The following is a 21453-nucleotide window of genomic DNA, read 5'->3' on the forward strand; positions in this document are numbered from 1 at the left end:
AGGAAGACGAGGGGCTAAATGAGGCGTTTCAGAGACGGCGTCGTCGGACTCAACTTTCAAGCTACCTTCGAGAACTACGGTGATGGAAAAAAAATCACCAGGTGTAAGGTGGCATGGCTCAGGGGTAGAGTGGTCGTCTAGTAACCAAAGGGTCGCTGGTTCGATCCCCGACCCCGGTGACCATGTCGAAGTGTCCTTGAGCAAGATACTGAACCCATAATTGCTCCTGATGAGTAGGTTGGCGCCTTGCATGGTAGCCTCCACCATCAGTGTGTGAGTGTGTGTGTGAATGGGTGAATGAGATGACACTGTAAAGCGCTTTGAGTGCCGCTAAGGTAGAAAAGCGCTATATAAATTGAGTCCATTTACCATCCATTTAAGGTGATGAAGGCAAAAGAGGAACTGTAGGCAGGGGCCTACCACGTTGCTTTAACGGGGGGTCACTGGATGTCGGTGAGCCATCTTAGCTACTTGGGAGTCACAGCACACCTAATCGGTAGTGAGTGGAAACATTTGCATTAACCGTGAGCAAAACGGTGACCCGCCATTATGCCGATGCCTGCGCCGAGCAGTTTGATGCTGTGACAAAGGAATGGGACATAGAAAACAAAGCCACAACCGTCGGAAACAAGAAACATGGTCGCAGCATCACGGTCCGCCTGGAGGACAGCAGCTTTGACTCCGCCCTGGCAAAGTGCTGCAAAGTAGCAAGGCGTTTTAAGCTCAGCCTTACCAGTCCAGACGAACTGCTTACTTCGGTTTGACTCAATCACCAATTGCTTAGTCATGCGCTACAATTTTGTAATGTCCTAGAATTCAAGTTCTTTATTTGGGGACTTTAAGCAAATATGAGATTAAAATGCAATTAATTAGATTAATTAATTACAAATCCTGTAATTAATGTGATTATTGTTTTTGATAGTCTTACAGCACTAATATATATATATATATATATATATATATATACACATATTAATATACACACATATATGTGTGTATCTATGTATATGTGTGTGTGTATATATGGAGAGAGGGATATGTAAACATATATAGAGATATATAATCTTATTACCCTTGTAGAGTGGTTCTGTGGCATCCTGTTTATGTGTGTATATATATGTATGTACATATATACACATGTACGTACACATATGTGTATGTATGTACATATATACACATATGTACGTACATATATGTGTACGCATATATAGGCGTGTATTTACCTATATACATGCAGGTTTATCAACATGTATGTGTATATGTTTGTATTTATAAAATATGTATGGTATATATGTATATACACGCGTGTGAGTTTACTGTATATGTATACACGTGTCACACACAACGTGCCTCGCTAAATTTAACCTTTTATATGAGGGTTCTATAAGGTTAGGTTAGGTTGGGTGAAATGAAAGTAAAAAAACAGCTTGTTTCTGTTTCTCTTCCTTAGTATATAGCAGCCGGTCAGGGCAGAACCGGTCGAGAAGCTTTCGTCGCTACCTGAGATGACGTGGCCAGGGATCATCATTGCTCTGCTCCTTCGAGGTAAGAGACAGAAGTCGAGCTCGCTGCTTTCAGGCTGGTCTGGCTTTTTTTTTTTTTTTTTTTTTTTTCATTGTATCGAGGCTGTTTCTCCTCAGCATCAGCAGCAGCTCAGGTCATTGGGGAGGGAGACACAACCGCCGATTACGGTGGAGACGCAAATTTCAGGTGTGAGCTTGAAAACCAGTCAGGTGAGTTCGCTGTCGGACAACGGGTCTTCCTTGTGTTTGTGCTGTGGACACTGACGGGGGGGGGGGGGTATTCAACAGGAGTGCTGCAGGTGACGTGGCAGAGGCTCACGAAGGACCAATCTCAGGAGAATTTAGCTTCCTACAGCAAAAAATTTGGACGGCAAGTCAGTGACCCGTACGTGGACAAGGTGATCTTCTCAGCGGTGTCTCTCAACTCCACGTCCATGACTGTCAAGAACCTCACATGGGGGGATGAATCCTGCTATGTCTGCTCCTTTAATGTGTTTCCAGGCGGGACCAAAAGAAGGGAGACATGCCTCGCCGTGCAAGGTACGCTTAGACCCCTTTCACACTGAAAAACGCGTGTCAACGCGGGTTTTTGGACCCGCATTTGCTCGGCATTAGACCCGGGTCTGCACTCCCGCTGTGAGGGTGCCTGTGTTGTTTTTCTCGTACGTCATCGCACTGATACGTCATCATTACACATAAACGTGCGCCGGAACACCGGGAGGTAAACGAACCACAACGTGGACGTCGTCGAGTGGAACCGTAGCGGTGTCTTTGCCTGCACTGCAATGTTGTCTCTTCTGCCAAGCGTACAAACTCGGCGCAGATTGGAAAATGTCCGATTGCTAATGGAGCGAAGGAGGATGGAGTTTTTGGAGTCTGGAAGGGAGCCTGCAGCTACAAGCGAAGCCTGACAGGCGGCACAGTGACTATCAGGATGCGACAGGGAAGGTGGCGTGAAACCTGAGATGACGCGGGTTGCTGTTTTCACACTGCAGGCGAGGTGAGCCGAGCTGCTAAACACCCGGGTCGACCCTTTCAGACTGCCCTAAAACCTGTTGAGTGGTGTTTTTGGTGCAGTGTGAAAGGGGCTAGTTTCAATGTTGTTATCTCGAGGTCAAGAGGTAAATCATGCGTTTCATTGCTCCCTTTTGTCAAGATAACTGGTTGTGATTTGCTTTAAATGAGAAAACGAATGCAGAATTTAATTTTCCCGGTTTCATTAAACCCATTACCCCCCCCCCCCACACACACACACACACACACACACAAAAACACTGGGCTTGATTATCTCAAAATAATATAGTAATGACATTAAAAGTCTGAACAGGCCTTCATGGCCACCTGTTACATTTTTAGAAAGAACATAAGGATCTGGCGATCTCCAGGTAGCGAGTGCAGTCATTCTCAGCTTCTGTCCAACGCATTGTGTGACGAAACCATGCTTGTTTTTCTTGCTGGGAAATCAAATGATCAGAGCGGTGTTTCAGATAGTCCTCAGTTTCACCACTCCTACTTCCCCTTGAAGGAATATCCCTGGTGACAACAGACATGCAAGTTCCTGACAGCGGACCCAAGGGAGAAGTGGTGTTGAGCTGCTCCGCCACCGGTAAACCAGCTCCAACCATCGAGTGGGATATCCCCGCAGGGGCTACCCTCGTAGAGCAGACGCACATGACCACGGTGAGGAACCAAGATCAGACCATTACCAGCAGCGGGAACGTCACACTGCACCTGCCTCCAGGCTGGGACGGGTACGCAGACTGTCTGCTGAACCAGGGGGCTGCAGGGCAAAGGAGGGAGAGGTTTTCTCTGCTTGTGGGAGGGGAGGAGGCTCCAGATGAGGGTGCGTATGACATCTTTTACTCAACAACAGTTTACAGTGACATCAGCTTCCCCAGAAAGAATTCATTCATCCTCATTTCCATCGTTCCCTGGAAGTGCAGTGTCACATAAATCAATGATCTAATCTCGCTGGATATTCAATCCCTGACTCATCGGGGCGTTTCAGTTTCACTTTAAGTCATCACGGTGTCACAAGTCAGTCCCTCAGCTGATGGAAGTTCTGTGGGTTTTCTCCCTCTGCAGGTTCAGGAATCTCACCCTTCGGAATAATCGCCTGCATGTTTATCTCTTTAATTGTTTTATCCGGCATTGTTGCCGCTGTAATATGGAAAAAAAGGTGAGTTATGTACCACGGCTCAACAGTGAATGATTCTCCTGAGAAGAGCAAACATCTCATCTGGTTTCTTTTCTTCTTGACAGGCTGAACAGGTTTAATCAGGTTCCCACCGACATGAACCTGCAGCCACTATCCAAGTGTTTTCTGGCCTTTTAAGCTTTAGAGATGCACAGAATGAAGCACAATCGCACGTTATTTCTGTTGAATTTATGATGGTCCAACAACTTTTGAATGTAACACTGTGCAATAGTAAGGAAATACCTCAGTACATGTATACGTGTATGTCAGGCGTAGGAGTGTGTGTCAGGCAGCTGGAGGATGGTGAAACGGACGCAGGGACGTGACTCAAAGAGACGTTTGACCACAGCTAGCAGCAAACCTCAGGAGGATACTGCAGCACCACCTAGTGAGCATTTCAAGTAAAACATCAATACGTCCCAGAAGCGAGTTTTAAATGAGAATGAAGAAAATAGAAAAAAAAGATATGTTGCTCTTTTTGTTTCTGTCAGTCTTGGTTGCATCAATTTGAAATCTTTGACAGGAATCGATGTTTTGTTTAACTCTTTAGCTCAAGATTAACGAGGTAGATATTTATTTCTGGCGGCATGGCTCAGGGGTGGACTGGCCTTCTAGCAACCAAAGAGTTGCTGGTTCGATCCTCGACCCCGGTGACCACGTCCAAGTGTCCTTGAGCAAGATACTGGACCCAGAATTGCTCCTGATGAGTAGGTTGGTGTCTTGCATGGCAGCCTCCACCATCAGTGTGTGTGTGTGTGTGTGTGTGTGTGAATGGGTGAATGAGATGAAACTGTAAAGTTTCTTTATTTATTTATATATATATATATATACACACACACACACTTGTTGGGTGGTTCTGTGTTATCGCTCTATGGGTGTGTATATTTAAATGTATTTCTTGAAGCATTAAACTTATTAAAATTAATCCAAACAAATTTTGTTTATGAAAATTCATTTTTTTGATATGCCATGTATTTCTTGTTCATGATCCGTCTGTCTGCCTTGTGCTTGGTTTCCGTTTTTCATGTCTCATTTATTTTAAAAACATACACATGTATCTTTGTGTATTCACTTGCATATGTAGTCTTCTGATTTTCCATCCCTCTCTGTCTTTCTATTTTTCGCTTCTGGAGAAACTGTGACAAGCAGCAATAATGATTTTATTAATTTGCAAAAAACAACAACAACCCGACAACTGTCAGAGCTGTCAAAATGATACAATATGATGCAGTGATGCTCCCAGCCTTTGGGGGTCGCCCTTGGGGGTTATTTGTAGAAGCGGTGCGGCTGTCCGGGGGGATCAGAGGAGATCAGACGAGGCAGGTTCGGTCGGCTGAAGCAGTCATGGATCTTTCTGCTCTACTTTCACATTAAAAACTCCTCACACACGGCCGAACGGGCGGATATCAGTCACCGTCAGCAGGTGAGTGTAACCCATCCTCCCATAGAAATATCTGAAAGTTTTAATCAGAGGCTCTGCAAACGTGTTGAATCCTTCCACTTGAGAGCAACTTTCCAGCCTTTTTGTGGTGTCGCAGCTCAGGTTGCGCTGTAATCTCGGGTTTACCGCCCGGCAGCTCCTTCTGCAGCATTTCTCCAGAGAAAGTTAAACATGCTTGAACATTGAAGATTTTCTTGCAACTTAGTTTATAAACCAAAATGTGTCCTGACGTAGGAACAGTAAATAACTCTTCAAATGTCCCCGGTGAATTCATTTGATAGCATTGATTGATTGTGTGTGTGTGTGTCGCCCTTGCAAAGATTTATATCCAGGAAAAAAAACGGATTTTTCTTTTCATGGGAAAAGGTGTTGAGTTTGTTTTTTTTTTAATTTTTTGATTTGCAACATCTGTATTTTGGAACTGACACATCTGGATGGAGAGTCAGTTGTCACCCTGAATCCTGTTCCTTTGACTCTTTTGCACAGTCAAGTTTCCTTTAACAGTTGGGCTTCAACTAAATCACTACCTTGCGTGTGCCTTTGAGCAAGGCTTTTGAACTCCTCCAATATTGAGGTTTGTTTTGTTTTTGTTTTATTGTGGAAAAGTGATTTAAGTGCATCCCTACAGGAGCAGGCGGCGTTCTTGAAGCCAGATGGTTGTAAAAGAGCTCATGTGGACATGGTCTCTCTCTCTTTCTCTCTCTCTCTCTCTCACCCAGAGAGGGGGTGTGGTTTCTGATGGTCCCAGGATACTGAGGACCGCCATGGTCCCACACACGTCGCTTAATGTCTTTCCTGGGTATTTTGAAACGCGTCTAGACATCAGCGCTTGTTTTGCAGCCGGGTGATTATGTGTAATTACAGTGTGTCATCAGGTAAAGACATCAGGTGGTCTTCCCTGAATCGGCAGCTCCTCCTGCTGATGCTTACTCATTGTTTTCCCCACCGCATTTGAAAGAAACCCAACCACTGTCTCAGTTGCGCAGAAATTAAAAAGATGTCTGTTTACCCTTTTTTATTTATTTTTTGCACAAGCGTGTCATCTTTAATGACATAACGCCGCTGATGTCATCCTCTGGCTTCTCATCAGCAGACAGTAAGATGCAACTACGACTGTGGTGACCAGCAGCAACTCATCCAGTCAGAATACCATCAGCAGTACGTACACAACCCTCATTTAAACACTAATAAACACCTTTTTTTTTTAAGTTTACTTCATCACGGGCTGTCAGAAAAATGAGATATGGGTTGTGTTTGCAGCTGCAGTCTGGATGTGATACTGGGTCAGCGTGTGGTTGTTGGCCTACTTCGGTTTGCGATGTGTGGACTTGCCCTGCTGCTCTTGGTAGAAGCTGTTTTTATGACGCAAGGTACGTTTCCCATCTGTTTCGGTTTGTTAGAAACAGGAATAGTAAGATGTTGTCAAGGTTGAATAATATCTCACATTCCGGCCAATGCCCGAAGATAATAATAAACTGATAAAACAACTTCACAAATAGCAATCATGTTTAAGAAGTCCACAGTTCCATCAAAATAAACAGAGCTGCTGGGCCAAACAAACGACCGTTGGCTCATCTAGAATTGTTTGTGTCCTTCTATGCTGATGACGCCGATATTTCCTGTTGTCAAGGATCGTTTCTGGACAGAGAAAGATGATTGAAAACATTCATGTTCAAATATTTCTTGTGTATTTTAAGGAGTAGTACTGCAGAAATGGGAAGTATTTCTCTATCGAAGCGCCACTTTTCTCCAAAAAACTGTGACTAGTTTTCTTTTTCAACTCCAAATGCTGAAATGCGGTTTGCGTCACCGCAGGTGAGGTCATAACTCCTCCACAGCTAATTGCGGAGGTTGGTTATCCTTTCATGCTCGGCTGCAACATCACCACAAAAACAGATGAGAGCGTCCTGCAAGTTCGTTGGTCCAAGAAGCAGAGGCCGGTTCTGGTTTATCAACAAACAGTACCGATCGGCATCACCCATCAAGACCCGAACGTGGAGCTCAGCATCTCGCAGCCCAACGCCAGCTACATCACCATCAAGAGTGTGCGGCCCGAAGATGAAGGCTGCTACAGCTGTATCTTTGACGTTTTCCCTAAGGGAAAGGATGAAGGCGTGACGTGTATCAGCGTCACTGGTAAGTCCGTGGATTCATCGCAGCTTTCGCTCACCGTTTTACTTTTTTTGTTTGTTATCTTGTTTGCGGAGGTCATGTAGTCTTTGTTGTGTTGTTGTTTTTTTTTAATTTTGCAGTAATTTTGCCTAGAATCTCTTGAGATGGGAAAATGTAGGTTAGCCTTTCTCAGAACAGCAGGGTGGAGGGCCCAGCCAGCCAGCCAGCCAGCCTTTGCCCTTCCTGTTATTGCTGTTGAACGCCGTTTGTTTGTCCTCAGAGCTCCAGCAGGCGCACTGAGCAGAGTGTCTCCTCTCTCCCAGCTAAGGTGCGGCCGGAGGGCAACAAGACGGCCGTAAGCGGGAAGCCAACCACCCTCTCCTGCAGTTACAGCCTTCCCGAGGCGGTCCACCAGGTGTTATGGAAGAAGACCGCCGAGCAGGGCGACACAACCACTGTGGCCTACTACACCAAACATGGCCACCATCACGTGCATGATGGGTTTCAGGGTCGTGTGAGTCTGAGTCGAACACTTGGCTACACTCAGCTGACCATCCAGTCGGTCAGGACTGAGGACGAGGCGTGTTACACCTGCGAGTTCAGCATCTTCCCGGAGGGCCCCAGGAGAACCACCTCCTGCTTGTCTGTTTATGGTGAGTCCTGATTCAAGACCACTTTGCAGGTTTCATGATTTTTCTCTGAATTAAGTTGAGGTTTCGTTCAAGTTTCTGACATTTAATTTAAATTCAGATAACAGATCCTCTTGTAGTAGCGAGTTTGATAGCTTTCTTTGGACCAATAACAGCCATTCATCAGACAACATGCATTCAGAGTCGGTTAAATTCCTTCCTTGGTGACCAATGTCAAGACAATACTTGCATCCATTCTACCAGTTCCTTCCTGGTGATGTCAGTAGGAAACAGTGCAGGAATTTAAATGATTTGCAACAATGTCTGATGTCCTGCCTCCAGAAAACCCAGACCTTAAGTGAGCGTGTCCCCTCACAGCAGAGTAGTAAAAGATTTTGAAATACTGGGTATGGTGAGGAAATGAGTGTGTGTGTGTGTGTGTGTGTGTGTGTGTGTGTGCGTGCGTGTCCTCGTCCCAGCAGTAGCTCAGTAAAAGGAAGCTCAGAGGTGAGAGAGCAGGTCACTCCCCCAGCAGTGAATCAACCCTGTCCTCTTTTTGTTTTTTTTCCTGCTCACTGCTGCCACTGTGCCAAAGAAATGTGAAACACAAGAGTGTGTGTCTGCTAAACAAGCCATGCCTTTGTCTAAACTGATGGAACCAATGACCCCCCCCCCACACACACACACACACACACACACACACTCAAACAGTAAAGGCTGGTTCTCTCTGTCTGGGTTCTGTTGCCAGACCCGCCTGTCCTTGCAGCAGAAAGATTGTCAAGCAAATAGATACAAAACAAGTGACAGGCCAGTACCAGAGAGAAACCAGGACAAAAGACACACACACACACACACACACACACACACACGCAGACACCTTTTCTCAATTTGTGTTTAGTTTATTCAAATACTCAATATACTGAATAATGTATCTCCAATTAATGTTTTACTCTGCAGTTTTACCCAAACCGGAGGTGAGCTACGTGACATCACCTTCTGGGGTCATCGAGGCCAACTGCACCACCCAGTCCCGCCCTGCAGCAGACATCACGTGGAACGTTGCCGCCGACAACCGAACACTAGGACCGCCCATTTCGTCTGCGTACGATCAAGGCGACGGGACAACGATGGTGACCAGCACGTTGATGTTCCAGTCGGGTTTACTCAGTGAGCTGTCGGTCAGGTGCATCGTGCACCACCAGGGTTTGGATAAACCGCTGTCAGTGGCCCTCCAGACCCACGGTGAGTAAAGCACTCACTCCTGCTCTTTGTAATGAAGACGTAGATTTGTTAACGTCACGTTCACTGTCTCCGAATGTCCAAACAGGTCCTGAGTAGTGCCTCACAGATGTCTTTTGTTTTGGACCTATTTCAGTCAGGCCTAATTATGGCTGCTTTGATGGGGTCCTGTAATGTTCCTGCACAGGGGAAGAGAATCTCACAATAGTGAGAAAATGTGTGTAAATGTGTTTGTGCGCTCCAGTGGGTCCAGCGACTGTTATCCTCCTGTCAGTGTGCGGCGTGGCGGCCATCCTCCTCCTCTGCTTGTGTGTGTGTCTCTGCAAATGCTTCATCTGCACTGACGGTAAGAAACGCTCTCCACTTCCTGACAGAAAACCCACTCAGCTGATATACGGAGTGATGTTTATTTATCTTGTGGGCCGGTCGGCCAAATTATAAGTTGCTCTCGTCACCGCGATAATGATGAAGTGCTGCAAACAGGAAACATCATACTTGAAATAGCAAGATAACCTCCAGGGCCAAAAAAACAACCTTTGATCGCATTAAAATCTAGATTAAACCTTGGTGCTGCGCTGAGAGGAGACCAAGAAAAACAGCGTGGAAGTTTCAAAAACACACAGAAGAAATGTAATTACGGATATTTAAAGTGCAGACGGACAAAAACACGCAGGCAAACAATGAGCCTCTCAGTAAATGGCATGTGCCAGTGGGGACATTCACCGCGTTTGTTGCAAAAAAAAAAAAATCCTTGAAAAGACGAAATGCTGTAAGTAACTGCATCTTAGGTCGTGTTGAACGTGACAAGGTGTGCGTGCGTTGGTGAGCTGAATGTTTAAAAAAAAAAAGAACCCAGACAGAAGCCTCACGTCAGCCTGGAAGGTCGCCTCCCAAGGCACGCCGCTTCTTTCCACACTGAGGTGTTGGGAGGATTCTTATCATCAGCTCTGGTAACGCATTTCCCACAATCCTGTCTGGCTGTGTGGTTCCAGTGTTTTGTGGAACTCTGCCCATTTCCCCTTCATCCTAAATTTTCTTTCCTGAAGAAAAGAGGGGCGGCGACTCTTTGGCTGACATCGCCGCTTCTGCTGGCCAGAGAAAAGTCACAGCTCGAACAAAAGCAATCTAATAGCAATAAACAAATGAGAAAAGAAGCCTTAAAAGGTTCTAAAGTTCTTCCTCGGCTGTATGACCTCACTCAGAAGCTCTGGCTGTGATTAATAAGTTCCTCTTTGCCTTTATTTTCCTCTCCCACATCAGAGGTATTATTTATTTTTTCAAGATTCGCCCTCTCGCGTCTCACACGCACTCACACACACACACGCAACGCTGATAGAAAGCAGTCTGAGCAGAAATGGCTAAAATAGATCCCTCGGCGCTCCTCTTCGCGTCTCTCGTGTTGATCCTGAGCAGAATAACAAGTGGCGGCGTTGATTGTGTGGAGTCAGACGCCAGAAGAAAAGACCCCCCATCTCTGCGTCTAATCCCTCGGAAGACGGCGGCAGACAGTAGAGGCCGGGGAGGAGCTGATAACAGGGCCTCCCTCACACTTCTCTCTCACACACACACACACACTCACACACTCGTGGTTCATTATCATGGCAGCAACACACACTTTTCACTGTGATGGGCCTCAGATTGTCGCCGCATTGCTTAAAATCTTACTTGAATTTCGAGTAGAACGAGCCTCCTTTTTAGCCTAAGTAGAAAAGAAGCCGTACGACAACCATGAATGAGGGGTGAGAACTACAAAACGTGCTCACACAAATCTGCAGGCGGACCCAGTTGTGATGTCATACGTCAGATCAGTGTGAAGTGGGTGAGCATCCGCCTGCTTTAGTGGAGAATTCGGGGCCTTTCCAGTAAAACGTCTCCGCTCTGTTTGTACTGGGTGGGTTTTTTTTTTTTCTGGCGTAACCACGTGCAGATGAAAAGACTGTAAGGTGCAGCGGTGGTGAAAAGGGCACAAAAATACACATGAAAGCAAATGTTTTTAGTGGCACCTTTTAATCTGTGGCACCGCAGGATGTTAAGAGGGGAGTGACCACTTCCTGTCTGGTTCCCAAACATGCCTCCATGGCTGCCACATGTACCTTGAGGTATGGCTGAGGCTTATTTATGGAAGAGGAATTCCTGTAGCGCACATCTGGTCCAGGGACGGCTCTAACTGGGTGCTGCTGGAGGGGCAGTTACTGGAATTATTCGCTTATTTCACAGTCAAATTCTCCAAATTTCGTTTCATCTAAGCTCGATTTTTTTCTACGACTGCCAGATTAGTTTGTTGATTCAGCTCTTGATTTTCATCCCGACTCAAGCCAGGCCTTGAAAAATCTCAGGGGCATCAGGAAAAGGGTGTTGCAGCCTGGCAGGACGAGGGTGTGGAGGGGTTGTGGGTGATGAAGGCATTCGTCAGACACAAGAAACAGGGTGGGGACTCAGAGGTGGCTGACGCTGGACACTTCACTGGACGTCCAGGACGGAGGTACAAGGTTGGCTGGGAGATGAGGTTGAGTTCAGCTCCCCCCTGAACATCTGTGCCCCCCCCACCCCCTTCAACAGTCATACATTCTGCTCAGAAGCGACCTTCATGTAGTCTAAACACAGCTACGCATACAGAGGGTACCAGATAAAACAGCTTGTCAGAGGGAGGGAGGAAGTGGTTCCAGGTGATAACCAGACTTCCTGTAGATAAATGTGATCTCTCTCTCTCTGTTTCTCTCTCTTCTCTCTCTCTCTCTGTTTCTCTCTGTCTCTCTCTCTCTCTCTCTCTGTCTGTCTCTCTCTGTTTCTCTCTCTCTCTGTCTGTCTCTCTCTCTCTCTCTGTCTCTCTGTCTCTCTCTCTCTCTCTCTGTCTCTCTCTCTCTCTGTCTGTCTCTCTCTCTCTGTCTCTCTGTTTCTCTCTCTGTCTCTGTCTCTCTCTCTCTCTCTCCATCCAGACTGATTCGGAGCCCATCTCTGCGTCAGCTCTCCGGCTAAATCTGCAGAAGAAGCCGCGACGTTCTGCTTCCAGGAGCTGTTATAGGAGAAAAAAAAAAAAAAGAAGAAGCAAAAAAAAAAAAAAAAAAGAACTAAAATTCAAAGCTAGAAATTCCTCCAATTGATGCGTTGCTGCGAAATATGGAGCAGAAGCTTTTGCTGAATCTTGTCCATCACTCAGAAATGAGCACAAACAGGTTTTTTTATTGTTACATATTTGTCTCCGAACGTGGATGTTGGTAGTTTGAGAGGTGTTCTACTTAGTCAGGCAGCTTGTTAGGAAGAAACATAGAATATAATCCAGATTAATATATGCATTCTAGCCTGTATCACTTCAGTTTATATCGAGCTTAACGGACAAAATACTAATCTGCCGTTAATCTAACGACTGAGCTAATAGCTGGGGAAGGCTAGGAAACAACAAAGGGGATTCAAGGGGTGTGTAGAAGATGCTGCGGTTGTTCGAAACACCGCACGTACGCCAGAATAACAGGACGCTTGTGAAGTGACCCGGTCTCCCAGGATGGTTAAAAATAGCCACGGTGCTGTTTGACCTCCGACCTTTAGGGGTTTCCTCTCCAAAGCGTTGCTGACAGCGTGAACACCACAGTTGCAAGTCTGTTTTATAGCCTTGAGAGACGTGTGTGTGTGTGTGTGTGTTTGTTTTGACGTTGCTGTGCAGTATTTCCACACTCCACGCTGCTCTTCAACTTGAGATGGGATATTGTGTGTTTTTACGATGGACTCAAATGTAGCAGACCTCCTGCACCATGACAGCGTTTACAGGTATTTCTTTGTATTTGAAGCTCCCTGAGTTTTTAGACCCTGGATCGACACGTGAAGCAAAAACCGGACCTTTGCCCGTCTTGATCCTCCTTTTCAGCGGCGTTTTCTCGAGCTGGCGCCTCCATTAACCCAATGAAGTTTGTTTTCTGTTGATAAAATGTTGATTCATCTCAATAAAATGACAATTGGGAGCTTTTTCAAGATGAGCTGAATTAGCCTCTTACCTCAACGTGACAGCATTATCAGTATGAATGAATGTTTTTGGTTTTTTTTGGTTTTAATTGAAACGATGTTGTGTAATTGTTGTCTCTTTTCTTTAGTACCAACCTGGATGACATCATCCGGGTGGCGATGTACAATAACAGTGGGCCCTAAAGTTGCAGCAAACAGCAAATGACCTCCTCCGCCCCGCGCCGGTGACTCAACTGTTTTAATGTCAAACTCTAAGTGGTGTAACAACAATGATTCCCGACTCACCACCGCATTGGAATTTATTTCATTCAGTTCAAAAAAGCCACACGCAAATCTATTGTCAGCTCGAAATTAGAGACTTCGGCCTGAAACGTAAATCTTCAACTCACGCAATTAAATCTGAGCTTTTTTTGCACGTTATCTTGTTTCGTTTCCCCCAAAGAGCATTCATTTAGACATCGCATCCTCTTTAAACCGAACAAAGACGGGAAAATGGAAAGAAGCCGTCTCTGGGTGGCACAGGAGGGATTTTTTTTAACGTGACATCATTCATGAAACAAAACAATTCGACGATGAATTAAAACAAACACAGAAGCTTATCGGAAGGGAACGAGCTTTAACTGGAAGTTGGAAATGTTTATTAACTTGGGTTGGAAGGAAATAATGATTTGTTTTTAACGATAGAGGGAATAAGTTTGTGGATACAATGGTCCGTGTCATGTGCAGTTTGGATTTTACTCCACAAGATGGCGACGTGAAGTCAGTTTTTCCTCTTGTTCCCCATGCTTTTTGCTTCCAGTGTGTAGTTTTACTACAAATACCTGGCGTGCGGAGCTGTACACGGTCACGCGTTTCAATCACTTCAGTCAGCATGCGTGCCAGTTTTAGTGCACTTGTGTTTGTGAGTGTGTGTGTGTGTGTGTGTGTGTGTGTGTGAGAGAGAGAGAAAGTGAGAATTTGAGAGATTCTGTATCCACTTACAAGGGTTAAACACTTTCAGAAACCACAAGCAGCTCACACCACATGCCACATTCTTCGTGCAGCGCTGCACGCTCGGTCCAAGCCCACCCCTTTCGCACACACCCCACCCCGCTTTCCTTTTAGGGTCCTTTTATATGAGAAGAAATCTGTATTTTTCTTGCCAGTAAAGATTTCGGCAAAGGGCTGAAGTCCACACAAACCATCAACTTTTATCAATGCGGACTTCAGATTTGCTGCTCATCCTTTTCATCGCTGCTCCACTGATTTGTAATTTTTTGACAACTTCTGCTTTATTGTTGAATGTTTTGAACGCTGGTTTCAGTCTGAACTGAAACATCTCATTTCCTGTGTTTAAGGTGGGAACAACTTGTGCTAAAAAAAAAAAAAAATATCCCCGCAGTCTTTTTCTGTTTCACAACCTTTCTCAGATTTAAAAAAAAAAAAAAAAGAACCAACTCACACTTGAGTTTAGCCTGCAATATTTGTGGAATTCTACTGAAGCACATCAAGCGAAAACAGCGAATTTACTGGCGCGTTTTTACCCGCGCAAACACGAAAATCACAAATGTTTCCAAAAACAAAAACGGTCCATCGACGTCACCGGAGCGCGTGGCAGACAGACTTTTAAAAACAAAAACAGGCATCTGCACCGGATACCTCTTCAGGAAGCAACAGTGCACACTTGAAGTGTGATACCTTTTCTCTCACACTCTCTCTCCTTCTCTCTCTCTCTCTCACACACACACACACACACTCACTCGCGTAACACCTCAAGTAAACTGTTAAAATGTTTCCCACCAGTACAAAAAAAAAAAATACAAGCAAACCTTGAACACACAACACAAATCATTAATCCGAATTATTTATAAATAATCCATTATGATTTATTTAAAACGTGTTTTGAATGAAGAATTATAATAATATAATATTGATAACATTTTTGGATTTCTCCTGATTGATGACGTGGTTACTGAGGCACGATCTGCAGGTCATTTTCGTAGATGTGATCTGACGGCTCCTGAGGTCCTCTTCTTGAGGGGGGGTCGCGGTGCAGGTCCGGTCCCTTCCTCAGTCTTCTTGCACATCCTTGGATTATGAATTTCAGTATTCGGATCCGCTTCGATTATGTTCAACTCAAATCAGGTGTGTTGTTTTTGTTTTTTGTTTTTTAAAAACAACCTTACCCGTCCTCCCAGGTGTGGTCATCACGTGCATGGTTGTGACGATGATGAAAAACAGCACCATGGCCAGAGCGCGGTACACATACGGGAGCCAGGTATCCTGGGCTGATGTGCTGTCTGCAGAGGAAGAGTCCACTTTACTGAGTGACTGTTAGCCGTCCAACATAAACCGAATCTGAACGATGAATTTCACACCAGTAGGAGCCTGAATCTGATACCTGTTCATTTAGAGCGAACAAGGACGATGTCCCGACTCAATGATCAGAAAATGTGCACGGGTGTGAACAGGAGCTGTGTTGTATCCAGTTTTAAACCAGTTGATCAGTGGTGGTGTGGCGTTGCCAGTGTAAATCGTTAAGTTATACCCAGCGGAAAGTTCCTAATCGGTTTTGTGGCCTCGTATTTCTGGCGCGCAGTCTGACGAACCAGAAAAAGAGAGACCAGAGAAGAAGTGGTGTTGCAGATGTGAACATCAAACTGACGTTTTAGGTCAACAAAGAAGGCTAGCGGGTCGGCTGTGGCGCGTTTAGGGTGAAAGCGCCGCGTGAAACCCGCCAAGCCTATGTGTCGAAAAAAAAAATGAAAGTAATTACATATGAGACATAAATCCTCATCAAGTAGCGAATAAAAGAACTTCCTCCTCAAGCCAGTTTCTATACTTTCGATCAACATTTCTTTTGTCTTACCATGAACAATCACACTGATTTTGTGGCTCCTAGAAAATCCAGTTTGGCACTGGTACAAACCAGAGTTGGTCGTCTGTATGTTTCTGAATATCAAAAATGTTGTCCTGTTTAAAAGCCCAAAATGGTTCCAGCCACTGTCAATGCTCGTGCTCTTTGTGACAGGTCCAAAATCCCTGTTATTTGGAGAAGTATACCAGGTGATTGTTTGTAGGTCTTGTTCTCGGCAGACGATAACGGGGCATTCGATCTGGAGATGATCTCCAACGCAAGCCTCGTAAACTGTGTTGCTCCGCACGTAAAATTCTGGGGTGCAATTTTGAGCTGGAGAAGAAACATGACAACGAACAAACACATTGAAAAAGGGAAGAAAAATGAAGAGGGTGAACAGGTTCAAAGACTTTTGACAGAGCTATGCTAACCATCCCCCTCCGTTATCACTCCCCGTGCTAAGCTAACTAGCTATCAGCTGGTTTCTGGGAGTCTCAGCTCCACATAGAAGGGTATCTGTCTCCTTGTCTGGCTGTGGGGACAATGACAGATAAACCTACCCCCCCCCCCCCCTCAAAAAAAATACATTGGAAGCAAAGTTGGAAGGAATACGATGAAGCCCTTTGTTAGCGAGCAGGCTTTTATTTAGATGCTAACTGTTAGGGGGGAAAAAAGAACTGGTTCTTGAAGCCAATTTCTGTATTTTCGATCAACATTTGGATTCCCGTGGATGATTCATTTCACTTATGGTCAAGCAAAAAAACAACCACTTTAGTTTTTCTTCTCGCTTATTTTTAATTTAAGTATTTTTTAACAAGAAATTTTACCCATAGCCAAGCTCTCTCTCTCCCTCTCTCTCTCTCTTAGTGCGGGGGAGAGAGAGACTTTTTTTAGTGTACCTCGATTGTACTTGTAAATGAATCAAATTCTCACCATCCAACATATTTACGAACGTCCCTGAAGTTTGAGCAATGATTTTCATCGCTCTGTCAGTACCAGCAGAGATAAATGGCGCTTTTACGCATCGTGCGTTGTCTGACAGGTGAAAAAGAAGGCAAGAAGAGCTACGCATTCATGGAGCTTCCTCAAAGAAATAGGATTTTGAACCAGTTGGGCGTCGATCGTGACGTGCGTTTATTCGCTCGGCTGCTCTGGATTTCTGTGTGAAAGTCTTCATTTGACAACCTTTTCATCGACTGTACTTGGTAAAATTTAAAAAATGAATAAATAAACCTACCATTCAAAGTCAGGAGTGGCGCCAACGAGATGAATACGCAAAGAACGGCGATGCCACGGCGAGGGCTCATGTTGGGAGGACTCAGACTTGTTCTGCTCTGTCAAACGCCTCTTCTCATCTGTCCGTGGACCACCAGAGGTGAAGTGGGTGGCTCAACTTCCTGTTGCACTGAACTCAATTTTGGTCGACGTGGTTAAACATGAAGGCAAATACACTCCGCAAACGCCTCACTGATTCAAGTTTAATCACATTTGATTGCACAAAGATAACCACCGTTATTACAACCCCCATTTTCAATCACAATCATTTGAAGAGGTTCTGAGGGTGATTGTGTAGTTAATTTCACCGTACAGTCAAAAAAGAACTGACGCGGTGCAGACCGCAAGAAGTGAAACCTGTTATCAGCCGAGCCAAAGTTAAGAACTGACTCTTTTTATTCCAATATCTCAAGATAAGATCGGGATCTTGGGAGAACTGGAATCACGAGAGAGAGAAAGAGCCCGGTTCTCTTTGGTTCTCATGCAATCGTGAACCTGTCGTCTCAAGGTGACGGCCGATGGCCCGGCCTCACGGGGAAATGAGCTCACCGGGTGACGCGTCGAAGCACAGCCGTTCTCAGCTGCCACACAGGTACGATGTCACCAGCGGAGCTCAAGTCGTCACGCACGAACGTTACGCCTGTCGAACTCACGTCTTTCAGAGAAATATTTACAGAGGTGATGAGTGAGGTCAGGAGAGGTTCAAGGTCATTTTCTAATGAACCTTTGTACAATCATTTTGCCGTCACTGACGTCTTGAGAGATTCGAAAGAATGCCATTTTAGCACACGGGGCTTCATTTTCTAGACCAGGAAGCTCAGTCCATTCTCTTTATGCAGTCTGTGTTGGACAAAAACCTGGAAACACCGAGTCAGTGCAGAATCTGGGGCGTCTTACGCTTTGTGCTTAGTACACTTGGATAGCAGCGTACTCTGAACCCTCCTCCTTTGGCCTCAGCGGCCGAGCAGGAGCGCCTGCTGGCAGATCATGATTGAGAGCAGCGTACACAATAGAACTCCCCTCCTCCGCCTCCTCCATCATCGCTTTCCTCTGTCTCTCTTTGATCTCTTTAATGTCGCCGTAAACACAGTCTTTCAAGTCCCTCGGCGCGTTTTTCCGCGGAGATTGCCGAGATGGCGGCACAGGGCGGCTTCTGCTCGGTGATGGCTGGAGGCTGGTTTGCAGGACGGGTCTTTTGGCCAAGTGTATCGGCGGTTCCTGCGAACACCCGAAATATTAACATGCACCGCAATGATGGAGGGAAAGACGCCGTTAGACAGCCGGTGTTTACCTGATTTTCAGCTCGCGTCTCTTGCTTTGATTTACCTGAATGATGGAGATTTACTCTTGTCAAGCCCATTTATGTACTGCATGGCTTTTTATTTGCTTTATTAAAAAAAAAAAGACCATCTCACCTTTACACTCCATTGCTACGATGGATATTATTACCACCATGATGACAAATGCCACTATCCCAGCAGCAGAGGACGCGTACATCCACGTGTCTGCACCTTGTAGCGATGGAGTCGAAGGTGAAGTGCAATCTACAAGAAAAAAAGGACGTTTCTAAGCACCGATCCAGATTATTATAATCAGATTATAACGTAGTACACTTTTAATTTCTTACTTGTTTCATTCTCACATGTGACACTGCTATGTTGTCCAGTACCTATAAAACACAGCAGAGCCTCAGCGATGTGGTTTTTTGTTGTTGTTTTTTTTCAATGTGCGATTGAGAATCGGTGTATCCCGACAGAGGTTTTCAAGGTGTGTTAAGTTGTCTTACCATGAACAATCACACTGATTTTGTGGCTCCTAGAAAATCCAGTTTGGCACTGGTACAAACCAGAGTTGGTCGTCTGTATGTTTCTGAATATCAAAAATGTTGTCCCGTTTAAAAGCCCAAAATGGTTCCAGCCACTGTCAATGCTCGTGCTCTTTGTGACGGGTCCAAAATCACTGTTATTTGGAGAAGTATACCAGGTGATTGTTTGTAGGTCTTGTTCTCGGCAGACGATAACGGGGCATTCGATCTGGAGATGATCTCCAACGCAAGCCTCGTAAACTGTGTTGCTCCGCACGTAAAATTCTGGGGTGCAATTTTGAGCTGGAGAAGAAACATGACAACGAACAAACACATTGAAAAAGGGAAGAAAAATGAAGAGGGTGAACAGGTTCAAAGACTTTTGACAGAGCTATGCTAACCATCCCCCTCCGTTATCACTCCCCGTGCTAAGCTAACTAGCTATCAGCTGGTTTCTGGGAGTCTCAGCTCCACATAGAAGGGTATCTGTCTCCTTGTCTGGCTGTGGGGACAATGACAGATAAACCTACCCCCCCCCCCCCCCCAAAAATACATTGGAAGCAAAGTTGGAAGGAATACGATGAAGCCCTTTGTTAGCGAGCAGGCTTTTATTTAGATGCTAACTGTTGGAGCTAAGCTCAAGGCCCCATTTTAACCTCCACCAGCGACCATGATTTGTAAATAAAGCCTTTTTATTATGTTTTGTTTGAAGAGTACCCTCTTTTTCGCCATCATCTGTCACAAAACAAAAGATAATTAGGTTTTATTTTTCGTCAATGCTGTGGCTAAGCTGCGGCTACGTAGGTGGAGACACAAAAACAATCAGTAGGCTCACGGCTTTATGATTTAGGAAGCTTCTTTGTTGAGGTTAGGAGACAATTGTTAAAATAGTTCTGTCCATACAGGGTCAGGCAATGAGAAACAAGCCCGAAACTTCCTGTTCACTAATTTGCTAATTCTATATTTACGTCATTTGATTTCCTGCAGTTTGAGGTCGTATTTAAGGGGACAAGATGAATCATTTTCCTCAGGTTTAGCGACAGTGAGGGGTCAATGTCATCAATTTAGAAAAAGTAAATACGACTAAAAAAAACCCCCCATTGATCAACGACAGAGAAATAAACGTACGTGGTGAGTGGAAACTTGAGATCCAGGGGAGTGGAAGTGAAAGACTAACTCAAGTGAAACCGTTAACCTCAGTTTTTAAACCTTGTCTGTGTCACTCAGATCACTTCATCTCCGTTTAACACTGTAAAAACTGTGTAAGCGCACCGGATCTTTCCGTAAGCTTTAAAATATATACCAAACTCACGTTTTCTTACAAGATCGTATCAACCGAAAGCTACCATGACATGAATATTAATGTTCTTCCGTACTGGCTTTTGAAGAGAGTCCATTCACAGAGCCGAGGCGATGACGATAATGAAATTGTCATCTAAAAATAAATCCGGCCCGCTTTGTGAGTCATGGTTAAATCGTAGCTGCTCTTCCCTCAGACCACAAAGAAATATTTGGCCGTATAAAATATAACGATATTTAAAGGAATGTGTGCGCTCAGAGGTTTAAGATAAATCATGAATTCCATTTACAAGTTTAAATCACTTTTTTTTTTTTTATAAATCCAAATCAAAAGTTGTTGTTGTTTTTTTTGTTTGTTTTTTTTTTTTTTACCATGGATATGCAAATAAAATAAAATAAATAGCATTTTTATTTCCCGAAACAGAAATTGGGAAATTTTACATATGCAAGCGCAACAAAGGTTACGAACCTATGAGGTGTGACATGTGAGTTGAAATTGAAATGCGGTGCGTGACGGCTGCGTGTCACGATGTCACGCCATCAGATGAAGCACCGCAGCAACAGGTGATCTCTTCTTTACTGTTCATGACCTCTACAGATATCTGGCCGTTAACTTCACATTCTAGCCTTCAGTCCTCGGTTTGACACGATAAAGGCCCACAAAACAAGGAAAGATAAAATGGCACAAACAGAGAGATCGGTTAATATGGAGGAGAAAAATAAAAGCTTACTGTCAGCTCTCAGTGTGAGAAGCAGCACTGCCAAGACGGACATTTGTCGGATAAAGTGGTGGCGGTGAGGCAGCATGGTGGAAAAAAAGCTCTCATATTTTTCTAGTCACGGCAGAAGCAGGTTAAGGAGCGCGTGATTAAAATAAGAGAAGAATGAGGTGCTTTGCTTGAGTTCACCTCTATTTGAAGTTCACGCAACTTCCTCTTCCTTCTGTCTGCTGGGAGTGGAAGACGTGGTTGGTGGGCCGGCTCTCCCTGGCAATTGGGTCTTTCTATTCCAGATACTTGCTCAGTTACTGTACAGCATTTGGGGGAGCAAATGTCTCACCACAGTAGCCATTTTGCCCACCTTGACATCTTCACCTCATGGCTGTGCACTTTGCCCCGGTAGAAGTGACTTCCTCTGCCTTCTG

General features: G+C 44.9%; 3 protein-coding genes across 15 annotated transcripts in view; 2 read left to right on the plus strand and 1 right to left on the minus strand.

The window, feature by feature from the left end:
• Window positions 1–4641, plus strand: part of LOC147272599 (OX-2 membrane glycoprotein-like) — a 33317-nt gene extending 28676 nt beyond the window's left edge. For 4 of the 5 annotated variants that reach the window (XM_086195021.1, XM_086194931.1, XM_086195178.1 and 1 more), the window contains 6 exons: window positions 1451–1545; window positions 1641–1733; window positions 1812–2063; window positions 3049–3366; window positions 3609–3702; window positions 3786–4641. In XM_086195021.1, the coding sequence (XP_086051147.1) occupies window positions 1506–1545; window positions 1641–1733; window positions 1812–2063; window positions 3049–3366; window positions 3609–3702; window positions 3786–3858 (870 nt within the window). In that variant the 5' untranslated portion in view covers window positions 1451–1505 and the 3' untranslated portion in view covers window positions 3859–4641. Of the gene's footprint in view, window positions 1–1268; window positions 1546–1640; window positions 1734–1811; window positions 2064–3048; window positions 3367–3608; window positions 3703–3785 lie in introns of those variants that run through there. The other variant, XM_086195098.1, reaches the window with a different exon arrangement.
• Window positions 4642–5012: 371 nt separating this feature from the next.
• Window positions 5013–12215, plus strand: LOC147272601 (poliovirus receptor homolog). 2 transcript variants are annotated; one of them, XM_086195812.1, is made up of 8 exons: window positions 5013–5143; window positions 6255–6319; window positions 6422–6531; window positions 6977–7297; window positions 7597–7926; window positions 8860–9144; window positions 9386–9487; window positions 12078–12215. In XM_086195812.1, the coding sequence occupies exons 3-8, from the start codon at window positions 6480–6482 to the stop codon at window positions 12080–12082; spliced, it is 1095 nt and encodes a 364-aa protein (XP_086051938.1). In that variant the 5' UTR covers window positions 5013–5143; window positions 6255–6319; window positions 6422–6479; the 3' UTR covers window positions 12083–12215. The 2 variants fall into 2 exon arrangements, with proteins under 2 accessions (XP_086051938.1, XP_086051858.1); XM_086195732.1 differs by having other exon boundaries at window positions 5021–5143; window positions 6252–6319.
• A 2060-nt stretch (window positions 12216–14275) lies between these two features.
• btla (B and T lymphocyte attenuator) lies at window positions 14276–21223 on the minus strand. 8 transcript variants are annotated; one of them, XR_015111631.1, is made up of 9 exons: window positions 21041–21223; window positions 18993–19313; window positions 18834–18875; window positions 18622–18750; window positions 18498–18532; window positions 17169–18424; window positions 16138–16264; window positions 15261–15374; window positions 14276–15162 (listed from the first exon to the last, which is right to left on the minus strand). XR_015111631.1 is itself a non-coding variant. In XM_086196181.1 (6 exons), the coding sequence occupies exons 1-6, from the start codon at window positions 21114–21116 to the stop codon at window positions 18113–18115; spliced, it is 915 nt and encodes a 304-aa protein (XP_086052307.1). In that variant the 5' UTR covers window positions 21117–21223; the 3' UTR covers window positions 16527–18112. The 8 variants fall into 8 exon arrangements, 1 of the variants encoding a protein (XP_086052307.1); XR_015111619.1 differs by having other exon boundaries at window positions 15944–16264; XR_015111626.1 differs by having other exon boundaries at window positions 15261–15674; window positions 15944–16264.
• Window positions 21224–21453: the final 230 nt, after the last annotated feature.

This window comes from Aulostomus chinensis, chromosome 1 (genome assembly GCF_037954235.1).
Source record: "Aulostomus chinensis isolate RoL2024-O1b breed Wild chromosome 1, RoL_Achi_v1.0, whole genome shotgun sequence".
In the NCBI taxonomy this organism is placed as follows: Eukaryota; Metazoa; Chordata; class Actinopteri; order Syngnathiformes; family Aulostomidae; genus Aulostomus; species Aulostomus chinensis.